General features: G+C 46.5%; 1 protein-coding gene across 1 annotated transcript in view; it reads left to right on the top strand.

Moving 5' to 3' along the window:
* Nucleotides 1-13656, top strand: part of BAALC (BAALC binder of MAP3K1 and KLF4) — an 89395-nt gene that overhangs the window by 62097 nt on the left and 13642 nt on the right. The window contains exon 2 of the mRNA XM_060116235.1: nucleotides 12734-12900. Within this exon, the coding sequence (XP_059972218.1) occupies nucleotides 12734-12900 (167 nt within the window). The remainder of the gene's footprint in view (nucleotides 1-12733; nucleotides 12901-13656) is intronic.

Genomic DNA, 13656 nt, shown 5'->3' on the forward strand with positions numbered 1-13656 from the left:
TTGTTATGGACATAGCAGTATTGCCTACCTTAGAAACGATCTTTTTTTTTTTAACATCTTTTTTGGAGTATAATTGCTTTACAATGGTGTGTTAGCTTCTGCTTTATAACAGGGAATCAGCTATACATATACGGACCTAGAGTCTGTCATACAGAGTGAAGTAAGTCAGAAGAGAAAAGCAATAAGATCTTTGATGGGCGGGAGAACTGAGTTTTCATTAGAGTCGAGACAGCTACACGGTAATTAACGCAGAGATACGGCCCACACCCACCATGGAGAATCTGCTCTGTGGTGATCTCAGAGCAGAGGTGGAAGCCACAGGAAGGGAGGTGCCACTGAGGGAGTCAAAGAGAGAGGGGAGGGTAAGACTGACAGGTTGTAAGGGCATCAGTAGGGAGAAGAAAAGTGAGGTTCTGAGTTTTCCTTTTGGGCTGCCTCCCAGTTCTCTAGCTTGTTTGCTGTCTCCTGGGTGTCTCTCTGGGGAGAGAAGAATTCAGGCCTGATTTCACCAAGGACAGATGGGACTTTCCTTCCTTCTCGTGGTCCTTTCCATTCCAGCTGTTGCTCTCAGCAGGCGTCTTTCTTGCACGCTGCTGGGTACCACGGTGGCGGAGCCATTTCCACCACCAAGCCCCACAGCCAGGGGTAGATGTAACAGGCTGGTGATTCATCTCCAGTGCCCTCTTAGTCAGGACCCATGACCTTTGGGGACTGTGAGGCTAGTACTGCAGGTGCCCATCCCTCTCCCTGACTATCGCTGTTCAAATCCAAATGTGCTTCATTCTCTCTAGACAGTATAACATTCCAAAATGTGTTGACTATCGCTGTTTCAAATCCAAATGTGCTTCATTCTCCCTAGACAGTATAACATTCCAAAATGCGTTGCTCACCATTTTTTAAATTACAGCTTCATTGAGCTGTAATTCACATACCATACAATTGACCTATTTCAAGTGTACAATTAAATGGTTTTTCGTATAGTCTCAGAGCTCTGAAACCATCCCCACAATTTTAGGACATCTTCATCACCTTAAAAAGAAATCCTGTGTCTATTAACAGTTGCTCCTCATCCCCCCCACCCAACCACCCCAGCTCCAGGCAACCACTAATTTACGTTTCTGTCTATAGATTTGCCTCTTTCTGAAAGTTTCATGTAAATGGAATCATACCATATGTGGCCTTCTGTAACTGGCTTCTTTCACTTAGCATAATGTTTTCAAGGTTTACCAGTGTTGCAGCATGTATCAGTATTTCATTTTGTTTGCTGCCAAATAATAGTCTACTGTAGGTATATACCTATTTTATTTATCCATCCGTCAGTTGGTGGATATTTAGGGTATTTCAACTTTTTGTCTATTATGAATAATGCTGCTATGAACATTCATGTGCACGTCTTTGTGTGGATGTAGGTTTTCATTTCTCTTGGGTATATACTTAGGAGTGGAATTTCAGGGTCGTATGGTATCTATGTCTAATCCTTGAAGGATCTGCCAGGCTGATTTCTAAAGTGGCTGCACCATTTTACATTCCCACCAGCAGTGTATGAGGGTTCCAACTTCTCCACATCTTCATGAACACTTATCTGTCTTTTTTGTAGCCATTCCAGTGGTTGTGAAGTGATACCTCATTGTGATTTTGATTTGTATCTTCCTGATAGCTAGTGCTGTTGAACATATTTTCATGTGCTTGTTAACTATTTGCATATCTTTTTTGGAGAAATGTCTATTCACCTCCTTTGCCTGTGTTTTAATTGGGTTATTTGTCTTTTTATTGTTGAGTTGTGTATGGGTTTTGGGGAGTAAGAATCCCTTATCAGATACATAATTTCAAAAATTGTTCTCCTGTTCTGTGAACTGTCATCTCGCATTACTCATGGTGCCCTCTGGAGTACAAAAGTTTTAAATTTTGATGATCTGCAATTTATCTACTTTATGTTCTTGTTGCTTGTGCTTTTGGGGTCATTTTTAAGCAACCATTGCCTAATCCAAGGCCGTGAAAATTTATGCCTATGTTTTCTTTTAAGTGTTTAATAGTTTAAGCAATTACGTTTGGCAATTCTTTGATCCACTTTGGGTTAACTTTTGTATATATTGCGAGGTGGGGTTCCAATTTCAATCTTTTGCGTGTAGGTATTCAGTTATCCTACACACTTGAAAAAAACAGTTCTTTCCCCATTGAATTGCTTTGGCACCCTTGCCCAAAATCAATTGACAGTAAATGTAAGGGTTGCTCACCATTTTTAAGGATTTTCATATACTAGCCATACAAAAAGTTTCATATAAGCCTCTTACACATTATGTATGTTCAAAAATTACCCATCAGATTGAAGAAATGACAGACACCTTCCTATTCTAGTTCATTTTGAAAAATGAGGAAACGGATTCTCGGTAAGTGGCTGGGTCGTTGCAGTTTATTTAATTTATAACTCAGTTCACACAGAATTACCATCATCTATGTGTTCCGAGCCTGAGCCCAGATAGTGTTTGATGAGCCAGAATTTTACCTGATGTAACTTTAGGAGATTCTTCCCAAACAGACTGCTAATGACTTATACTTTGGATTTTGATCGTTGAGGGAATGACCTGCAGGTGGTTTCAGTGACTGAAATCTGTGATCACCGTCACTGAGGGCTAAGCAGGAGTTGCCCCTTGTCCCGCTCCCCACATGGCTTCTGTCTATCACCTTTAACGTCTATGCTCTGCCCCTCTCCCAGCTCCATTTCCAAAATAGCAAGAAACTGGCAAGAAGTCCTTGGCGGCAATTTGTCATCAAGCTTTGGACACAGCTGTTTGCCATCTTTTGGCAAACTCAGTGATTTGGCTTGTCTTCCGGGTGGAATGAACATTTTGTGAAGGGCGTCCAAAAAAGACATACCCTAGGGGCACACAAATGTCCCTCAATTTACTACCACTGTGGAGAGAAATAGAGATGGACATTTTTCAGGCAACCTTCAAAACCAGTAGGAGTGTTGATCTCCATGTCAGGAGCCTAAAAGTGTAGTCTTTAGAATTCCCTGCTTCAGAATCACTGGAGGTGAGGAAGGATGGAAAGAGCTTGTTAAAATGCATGTTCCTGGGCCCCTACTGAATCAGGAGTTCTGGGGATTAGATGTAAGGATCTGTATTTTAAAAGACACTTCAGGTGGCTCTCATGCACACTAAAATTTGAGAACTGCCTGCTTGGGAGTTTTTCCTCAAAGGAAATGTGAATACTTACTAAGACCACAAACTTTGGAAATATACATAACCTGAGTTAAACTTCAGTTTTTCTCTCCTATAAAATAAGGGTCACTCCTCCACGCACTAGGCGTGAGAGGGGTGGTGTGGAGTAGAGATGCAGATGGAGATCGGGGTCTAGTACAATGCAACTTTCACAACAATGTCCCCCAGTCTGGGGCACTTGGCACCCAGTAGGGTTGCCAGATAAAATTCAGGACACCCAATTAAACTTGAATTTCAGAAAAGCAACAACAATGTTTCAATATAAGTGTGGCAGCAATGCTGAGGTGAGTTGCCAGGGTCCAGGTGTTGGTGGGACAAGCTCCATAGAAGGATTTGGGACATTGTTCCTTGATTGATAGCCTCTGTGTCTCAGCCTCTAGCCCTTTCAGGTGTTCTTTGAGCACCTCAGATCATTTAAATGAGTCACTTTTCTACTTTAATTCACTGGTGTCAATTTTTGTTGCTTGCAGCTATGCACTCTGACTGATACAGCATCTGTACCTCCCTACTCAGGAACTTACCATCTGTTCTCTCTTCCCACCACCCCTCTGAGCTCTCCTTGAAGTCCTCAGGAACCTCCTAATGGCACAACCTCCCTGGATTTTCTTGGTTCTCTACCCTTTTCTGGTGGAGGAGTGTATAGAGGACACGGTGCACCGGTGGAAACCCTGCCGGGAGGGAGCTAGGAAAATAAAGACCCGACCTCAGAATGCTGCTGAAGAGCCTCCACCTCAGTAGCTAGTGATGCCCATTGGCAAACCCAACTAGAAGCCAGTGGGCAAGGGAGCCTGTTAATATGGTGCTTTCAAGTCGGTGTTCTGGGACCTGGAGCAGGGTGAAGAGGAGGGGAGAGTGAGTGTGGAGCGGCAGACAGAACGTATCCAGCGTGCAGGGTATATATGCTGTCTTAGGTTTGGTTCTCTAGAAGCAGAGCCCGACATGGGGATTTTAGGCGAGTGACTCCTGGAGATGCTCCTTGGAGGAGAACCGTGTGAGGGAAGGACCAAGGGAAGCAGGATGGGCCAGGGGCGGGAGCTGGGCAAAGATGCAGTTTCAGGATCAGTCTAGCCCCGGCCTGATCCCCTGAGTTGCTCTGGAGAAAAGTTGCTTTGTATAAATTGTCCTGCTCAGGGGCAAGGGGGCTGGGCTGTCGTATACACACCTTTCCCCCACCTATCCCACCCACACGCTTTTAGACACTTATCGGCCATGGGCTGTACCTGACATAATCAGCCAAGCCTCTGCCCGTGAGGGGGCCTCCTTTGGCCAAGGACAAGCTTTAGGAGAAGAGGGCAGGCATGAGCTATCAGCCACCAGCATCCACCACAGCTGGGGGATGCGTGCAAGGGTCGGGTGAGTGAACCTTGGCGGGGGCACCGATAGCATCTGTCAGAAGGACGTCACCTCCTGGTTATCTCTGCACAATGAGGTGAAAATTATGTTTCCTTTGTGCGCTTTTGTAGTTTACAGGTTTTCTAATACTGAGTTTATTACTTTTGGAAGTAGAGAATACGAGTCAAATTAAATCCATGCAGCAAAACCACCTGATTCATTGCAGGCAGAACTCGCAGTAAATGACCCCATATTCCTGACCCCCTGCAGTGAACTCTTGACCATACTGAGCAGATGAGCCTGCTCACTGGCAACGCCAGCCCCAAGCCTGGCCCTGTCTCCCTGCTTATGGCCAGAGCTTTCCTGCTTGTGTATCAGCCTCAGTGGGCCAGTCTTTTAGCACTTCACAGGGCCTGATTGTGTGACTCATAAATCAAGAATGTAACTAATATGGCTAATGGAGCGAGATGCCATGAGGAGACAAGGCAGCTGGTGTTGGACCATAAGTAATAATAAGTAAAATGTATGTGCCAAACACGTTAGAACCTTAATATATATTGTCTTGTTTAATCCTTAAAACAGCCCGTGAAGTAGGCATTGTTCTTCCCATTTAATCAATGAGGAAGTCCCTAGATTGGGGATTAAGAAACCAGAGTTCTTGGGCCTCCCTGGTGGCGCAGTGGTTAAGAGTCCGCCTGCCGATGCAGGGGATACGGGTTCGTGCCCCGGTCTGGGAGGATCCCATATGCCGCGGAGCGGCTGGGCCCGTGAGCCATGGCCGCTGGGCCTGCGCATCCGGAGCCTGTGCTCCGCAACGGGAGAGGCCACAACAGTGAGAGGCCCACATACCGCAAAAAGAAAAAAAAAAAACAAAAAAAGAAACCAGAGTTCTTTATTTGCCAAGCAGAAATAGAGACACAGGTGTAGAGAACAAATGTATGGATACCAAAGTGGGGAGGGAGATGAATTGGGAGATGGGGATTGACATATATACACCTACTATGTATAAAATAGGTAACTAATGAGAACCTACGGTACAGCCCAGGGAACTCTACTCAGTGCTCTGTGGTGACCTAAATGGGAAGGAAATCCAAAAAAGAGGGGGTATATGTATACGTAGAGCTGATTCACTTTGCTGTGCAGCAGAAACTAACACAACGTTGTAAAACAACTATACTCCAATAAAAATTAATATTAAAAAAATGGAACAGAGTTCTAACTTTTGTTCAGTTACCAATGAAAACTGAAAACACTAGGCCAAATGAGTGACTTTCCAGCGGTGTTTCTAGAAGCCCTGGGGCTCAGTCGAGATGCCCAGGGAATAACTGGGCTGCTGAGAGGGAAGGACTGCCTCTTCGTACCTCAGCCACAGCAGCTCCGCCTTGATCTCCTTTACGTGTTGTCACGACTGGCTTCACGGGTGTGCAACCAGTGCAGCCCTACAGGGCCGGCCGGGCTCAGGAGGGGCCTGTGCTTAGGATTTAATGCTCTGCAGTCGCCATCTTGAAATTCTTAAGAATTTTGTCTTCGAATTTGTGTTTTGTATGTGAAATACTATGGAACAATGGCACGTGTGCCAGGGGCTTGGAGCTCTAAATCGTGCCTGGTCCCACTTCCCGTCGCCTCTCTGCTTCCCTCGATGTGTTCTCCACCGTCTGCTCTTGGCCCCTGCTGCCCTCAGCCTCCCCTTCCTGCCTTGTCACCTTCCTCCTGGGTCAACAACTGGGTTACCTTGTGGGGGAAGGGGGAAGGGAGCTCTGTTCCATGTCCTCTAACCCCCTTAGGGGCCTGGCCATGGGCAAGGGGAGGACTGGGGTCAGGTTTGCATCTTGAAGTGTCTTAGGGTGGGACAAAGTGGGGGTCATCTGGATGCAAGCTGGAAGCACCATGGTGCATTCAGTGGATGGCTCAGTAGGGCCTCTTACCTGCCCTCAACCCAGGTACCAAGTTACGACCCACAGAGAAAATGGTGACATCCATATGGCCCCTTGCGGTAAACAGTCAAGGCAGTACTGGCCAATGTTGAGTCCCACTCAGCAGCCCCAAGGGCAGGAAGCACCCTACACTTAGGTAAGCAAGGTATCTGCCTTGGTCTTGTGCTTTAGAGACCCGCCTTTCTGCCCACCGCCCCCAGGCTCCACCCTTCCATACAGGGCAAGTTATCCAGGGGCCAAGGGATCATACCTACCAAAGCCTCCATCCCTCCTTCAGAACCAGTTGCCTTTTTCCCCCCAGTCCCTCACAGACAACTATGTGATCCTATGTGCGTGATTAATATACGGCTCACAGCACTTGTGACTCACCATGTGAGTTTGACAGCTCTGGTACTGGCCTTATACCCTCTTCGATCAGACACGTTCAATCTTGGGTGTTCCAGCAACGTCCGACTGCCATAGATACCTCCAAATGCTTGTGTTCACTTTTTATACTTATCCCACAGCAGACCAGTAACAACAGTTTGCCTGGACCACAGTGAGAAGCTCTATTTTATTTATATTTATCTATCTATCTATCTATCTATCTATCTATCTATCTATCTATCTATGCATGCCATGCTGCATGGCTTGCGGGGTCTTAGTTCCCAGAGCAGGGACTGAACCGGGGCCCACAGCAGTGAAGACGCTGAGTCCTAACCACTGGACCACTAGGGAAGTCCCAAAGCTCTGTTTTAGACTCTTCTGTGGGTGCCAGGACCCTGGAATTACCAGCCCAAATCACACCAGACCTGCTTCCAGGGTCTTCATGGGCCTCTTCACCTGATTCATTCTCTGGGTTTGCACTCCCCTAGGCCAAGGGACAGCTGTTTGCAGGAGCAGTAGGGATGGAGATTGAGTATGTGTGCTGGGGTGTCTATACACATGCATTTGAGGCACTGTTGATACAGGATGGTGGGAGGATGGGAAGAGAAGGGGGGCAGGCTGCCAGCTGGTGGAGGAAGAGGGGCACAAAGATTTGGGGCGAGCCCAGCTGAAGGAATCCATTTCTCTGCACATCTGGAACTTAATCAGTGCATGCCAGTCAGGAAACTTTGGACCAGGCATCTTCTATTGTGACTTACAATGCTTTGAATTCTGCTTTCTATCCCATGGCCATGGTCGAGAGCCTGCACTTGGCAGAGCAGGTGGGTGACATGTGGACACGTGTGTCCTTTGGATCATTACCCCCTCAGCTGCGTTGGGACTACAGCCTCATCAGTTCTGCTCCTCCCTCCCTTAGTATGTCAGATACACTGTGCCTGCCTCAAGGCAAATAATTTCTCAACACTCTGGGAAAGGATTTTGTTTGTTTTCCTTAAGTTTCACTGAGAGCAAACCTAGGCTAACACCCGAAAAGTAAGATAGGCAAATGACTTTGACAATTAAAAAACACATACACGCAACTAGCCAACAGGCACATAAATAATATCTCTAGTAAATCAAGAAGTATAAACCAAAGCAATGAGATAATTTATTTTGCCTCTTAAATTGGCAAAGATAAGAAGCAAGAAAATGTTCAGTGTTTGTGAGGGTTTTGGGAACATTGCCATTTCATATACTGTTAGCAGAAGGGCAATAGGGTGATTGGAGAAAGACTTATAGAGATAAATCTGGCAGTGAATTGCAAAAGACTTTAAAATGTGTATATCTTTTGAAATCTTGAAGACATTGTTGCATAGTTTCCTTACATCTGTTAGTTGCTGATGAAAAGCCTGATATCAATCTCATTCTTGATTTTTTCCCCTCTTCTGAAACTTTTCTTGTTATCAATGACATTCTGAAATTTCACTAAGATCTGTCTGGGTTGCGTTTTTCTTTTTATTTGTCCTGCCAAGTGCTTGGTAGGCTATTTCATATATATTTTTAAAATTTTATTGAAGTATAGTTGATTTACAATGTTGTGTTTATTTCTTCTGTACAGCAAAATGACTCAATTATACATATATATTCTTTTTCATATTCTTTTCCATTATGGTTTATCACAGGATGTTGAATATAGTTCCCTGTGCTATAGAGTAGGACCTTGTTGTTTATCCATTCTATATATACTAGTTTGCATCTGCTAATCCCAAACTCCCAATCCTTCCTTCCCCCACCTCTCCTCCCCCTTGGCAATCACATGACTGTTCTCTATGTCTGTGAGTCGGTTTCTGTTTCATAGATATGTTCACTTGTGGGGTGTTTTAGATTCCACATATAAGTGATATCGTATGATATTTGTCTTTCTCTTTCTGACTTCACTAAGTATGATAATCTCTAGGTCCATCCATGTTGCCATTATTTCATTCTTTTTTATGGCTGAGTGACATCCCACTGTATATATATATATGTCACATCTTCTTTATCTATTCATCTGTCGATGGACATTTAGGTTGTTTCCATGTCTTGGCTATTATAAATAGTGCCGCTGTGAACGTAAGAGTGCATGTATCTTTTTGAATTATAGTTTTGTCTGGGTATATGCCCAACATTGGGATTGCTGGATCACCTGGCAACTCTATTTTTAGTTTTTTGAGGAACCGCCGTACTATTTTTCATAATGGCCGCACCAATTTACATTCCCTTGGTAGGCTGTTTCAATTTGGGCTTTCATGTCTTTCTTCAGTTCTGAGAAATACTTAGTATTATATCTGTGAGTATTGCTTCTGCTCAGTTTTTTTCTGCTCCTTCTTTCTGGAACTCCTCTTAGATTAAGGTTGTAATTTCTGGATTTCTATTCTGTGTTTCTTTTTTTTTTTTTTTTTTTTTTTTTTTTTGCTGTACGCGGGCCTCTCACTGCTGTGGCCTCTCCCGTTGCGGAGCACAGGCTCCGGACACACAGGCCCCGCGGCCATGGCTCGCGGGCCCAGCCGCTCCGCGGCACGTGGGATCCTCCGGGATCGGGGCACGAACCCGCGTCCCCTGCATCGGCAGGCGGACTCTCAACCACTGCGCCACCAGGGAGGCCCCTATTCTATGTTTCTTAATGTGTTTTTCTTACGTTCACTTACCCCTTCCAGGAGAATTCCTTGGCTTGCTCTTCCAGTTCACCAAATTGCTCTTTCACTGTGCCTGTCCTGCTATTCAGCTTCTCTATTGAGTTTTAAAAATTCATTTCAACAGTTAAAACTGTTATTTCAGGGACTTCCCTGGTGGCACAGTGGTTAAGAATCTGCCTGCCGATACAGGGGACACAGGTTCAATCCCTGGTCCGGGAAGATCCCACATGCCGCGGAGCAACTAAGCCCGTGCGCCACAACTACTGAGCCTGTGCTCTAGAGCCCGCAAGCCACAACTACTGAAGGCTGCGCACCTAGAGCCCGTGCTCCGCAACAAGAGAAGCCACCGCAATGAGAAGCCGGCGCACCACAATGAAGAGTAGCCCCCACTCCCCGCAACTAGAGAAAGCCCACGCGCGGCAACGAAGACCCAACACAGCCAAAAATAAATAAATTTTCAAAAAACCGAAACTATTATTCCAAATATTTCTAATGGAACCTTTTTGGTCACTCTTGTCCTCATATTATCTTCCCTTATTTTCCTGAGCAGATTAAATACACTTACTTAAAATTCTGTGCTACATCCTGTATTAATTCCATTTCCTTTGAGGTCTCCATTATAGAGTTTGTTGTCTCTCTTTTTTGGTGTTGACCTTCTCCAACTGTTTGTATATTCTTATTTTTGTACTGATTTCTGTCACTGAAATTTCCTGTTAGAACATCAGCTGCATCTATTTAAGAAGCCAGCTTGGAAGGCAAGGTTGGAAACAACTATTGCCTTACTCCACTGGGACTGTTTTCAGAAAGCCAGCCCTCTCGGCATGACTTTTCTTTTTCTCTCACGTGTCACTAGCCCCTGAGGGCCCTGCCCTTCTCTCTGAGCCAAGGCCCTCTCTGTGCTGTTTCTACTCACTATACTTCTGACACCAAATGTGTGGGTTTTTATCCCCCAAATCAACCAATTCTCCAACTCTCCAGACACCAACTGGGTGTCCTACTACTCAATTCAATTCTGACACTAACTACCTGGGGTTAGCACAGACCCACAGGTTAAGGGCACAGACCCACAGGTTAAGGGCCCAGTCCCCCAAGACTGCCTCTCCCGCACTTTAGACACCAGTTGCAAGTCCCAGGCTGCCACCTGTACTTCTGACCAGCTGGCTATAAATCAGGGTTCTCATACCCCCTCCTCAGGTTCAGTAATATGCTAGAATGACTCACAGAACTCAGGAACACTTTACTTATGTATACCAGGTTATTGTAAAAGATATTATAAATGATACAAATGAACAGCCAGATAAAGAGGTACATAGAACTCCAAAAGAGTTCCAAGTGCAGGAGCTTCTGACAAGCTTCTGATGCTGTGGAATTGGCGTGTGCCACCCTCCCAGCACACCTGGAAGCTCCCCCAAACGTTGTCACTTAGGGATTTTTATGGAGGTTTCCTCATGAGGCATCATCAGTTTCTAACTCAATCTCCAGCCCCTCTCCCCTCCCCAGAGGTTGGAAGGTGGGGCTGAAAGTTCCAAGCTCCTAATCAAGGTTAGGTCTTCCTGGCAACCAGCCCCCGTCTGAAGCTATCTAGGGGCCACCAGGAGCTGCCTTGTTATAACAAATAGGGCTCCTCTGTGTCCTATCACTCATGAAATTCCAAGGAATTTGGGAGCTCTGTGTCATGAAGTGCGAGCAAATACCAAACGTTGTGACAAAAGATGCTGCCGTCACCCCTGTTACTCAGGAAATGACAAGAGTTTTAGGAACTCTATGCCAGGAACTGGGGACAAAGACCAAATATATATTTCCTTTTATATCACAATGTCCTACCCTCACCGACTGCTCCGTCATTGCTGACTGGCCTCAGCTGGTGGAGGAGTAGAATGACCTACCTGGCTGCCCTTGGCCTCCCTGTGGCCATGACAGAGCCTCTGCTGGCTTCTCGTCTCCCACTTGGCACTCGCCCTCATGCTCCCTGGGCCGCCTTTTATCTTTTCAATCAGATACTCTTTATCCATGAATTTCTCTCTGTAGTCCTCCTCTTGCTTTTCTTTCTTTCTTTTTTTTTTTTTTTGGCCATGCCACATGGCTTGTGGGATCTCAGTTCCTTGACCAGACCAGGGGTGAACCCGTGCCCTTGGCATTGTAAGTGCAGAGTCCTAACCACTGGACTGCCAGGGAATTCCCTCCTCTTGCTTTTCAATGAGGCTATATTTAAACTTCATTCTATCATTTCTTGGCATTTCATGGAAGGAATACATGCTCAGTCCAATACCTTGAGGTGGAATTATGTAAAAAACGATATATAACCTTCAAACCGGTAACCCACTTCTAGGAATTTATCCTAAGGAAGTAATTAAGAATAAAGATTTGGGCTTCCCTGGTGGCGCAGTGGTTGAGAGTCCGCCTGCCGACGCAGGGGGACAAGGGTTCGTGCCCCGGTCTGGGAAGATCCCACATGCCGCGGAGCGGCTAGGCCCGTGAGCCATGGCCGTTGAGCCTGTGCGTCCGGAGCCTGTGCTCTGCAATGGGAGAGGCCACAACAGTGAGAGGCCCACATACCGCAAAAAAAAAAAAAAAAAAAAAAAGAATAAAGATTTAACCCCAAGGAGTTTCATCACAGTAACATTTGATATGAAAAAGTGAAAACAGATATCCAATTAGAGGGGTTTAGTTAAATGGTGACACATCCATACAATGACAGAGTAAGTATGTGAAAAATAATATGGCAGAATATTTACGGGTATGGAAAAATGTCATTGATGTATTATTATTATTTTTTTTTGCGGTATGCGGGCCTCTCACTGTTGTGGCCTCCCCCGTTGCGGAGCACAGGCTCCGGACGCGCAGGCTCCGGACGCACAGGCTCAGCGGCCATGGCTCACGGGCCCAGCCGCTCCGCGGCATATGGGATCCTCCCAGACCGGGGCACGAACCCGTATCCCCTGCATCGGCAGGCAGACTCTCAACCACTTGCGCCACCAGGGAGGCCCTGATGTATTATTAAGTAGAAATTTCAGGTTACAAAATTATTTTAAAGTCTCATTTTTGTAAAAAAAAAAAAAAAACACCACACATGTTCTTATAGAAAATGGCAGCTCTGCATGGTGGGATTTCTGCTTGACTTTTTTCTCTTCTCCTTGGCTGTCTTTTTTCCCACACTCTTGGAGACTGTTTTCAGTAACTGCTTTTGTGCAAGACTCTAGTCGCGTCCTCTGCTTCCCTCCCCCAGGTGGGCTGGACGATGGCGTGTCCTCCAACAGTGTGCCCCGATCGACAGCCCCAAGTGGAATACCCAACCCAGAAAAGAAGATGAGCTGTGGGACCCAGTGCCCAAATCCCCAGGGCCTCAGCTCAGGCCCCCTGACCCAGAAACAGAATGGCCTCCGGACCACAGAGGTAGGTCGCAGCCACAGAACAGACTTGGGACCGGAGACGGGGGGAGAAGGTTGCTTCAGGGCAGAGCTAAGCTGAGAGAGCACCCAGGGAAGGAGCAGTGGCAGCTCACCTCGCGGAAGGAAATTCTCCACCCACCCGTGTGAGAAGTGTTGCAAAGAAAGTAGCAAGGCTCCACCTCCCACCCCCGGCCTTGAGGGTTGCTGTGTTTTGTTGAATCAGCGGAAATGGCTCCTTGATATTTGCGCTCTGAAGGAAGTGTGTGTTTGTAAAGTACAGCTTTGTTCAAGGACCTCCGTTGCTGTCGCAGCTTTCAGCATCTTGATAGTGAGGTCTGTACTGGCTACGGGAACGAGTCTCAGGCCAGGCAGTTGGCCATCTCAGGGGTTGGCAGGGAAGAAGACCGGCGTGGTAGGGGACAAACCCGGTGTTGTACCTCACACCCTCCAACCAGGTGGGCAGTGGGAGGGTCTGCAAGGGGGGTTCTTGTTGCAGATCGTGGTGACAGCGTCACCCCACACTGCTGCTGTTGGAGATGACGCAGGGCTACGGAGTGCCTGGACCTCGCTGGCATCCTGCCTGCTTCTTTCTTTTCTCTCCTGCTGCCCCTGACCGCTCCTTGGCAGACCAGCACAGCGGTCTGCCGTTCCTCCCTCTCACTTCCTCATCTCCCCCATCCCCTCTAGCTCCCACCGTCAAAGTCCACTACTTACCCAATACTCCAAATCCATTTTTCCCCTCTCCCCTGTCAAGACTTAC

Source organism: Mesoplodon densirostris, chromosome 13 (genome assembly GCF_025265405.1).
Source record: "Mesoplodon densirostris isolate mMesDen1 chromosome 13, mMesDen1 primary haplotype, whole genome shotgun sequence".
In the NCBI taxonomy this organism is placed as follows: Eukaryota; Metazoa; Chordata; class Mammalia; order Artiodactyla; family Ziphiidae; genus Mesoplodon; species Mesoplodon densirostris.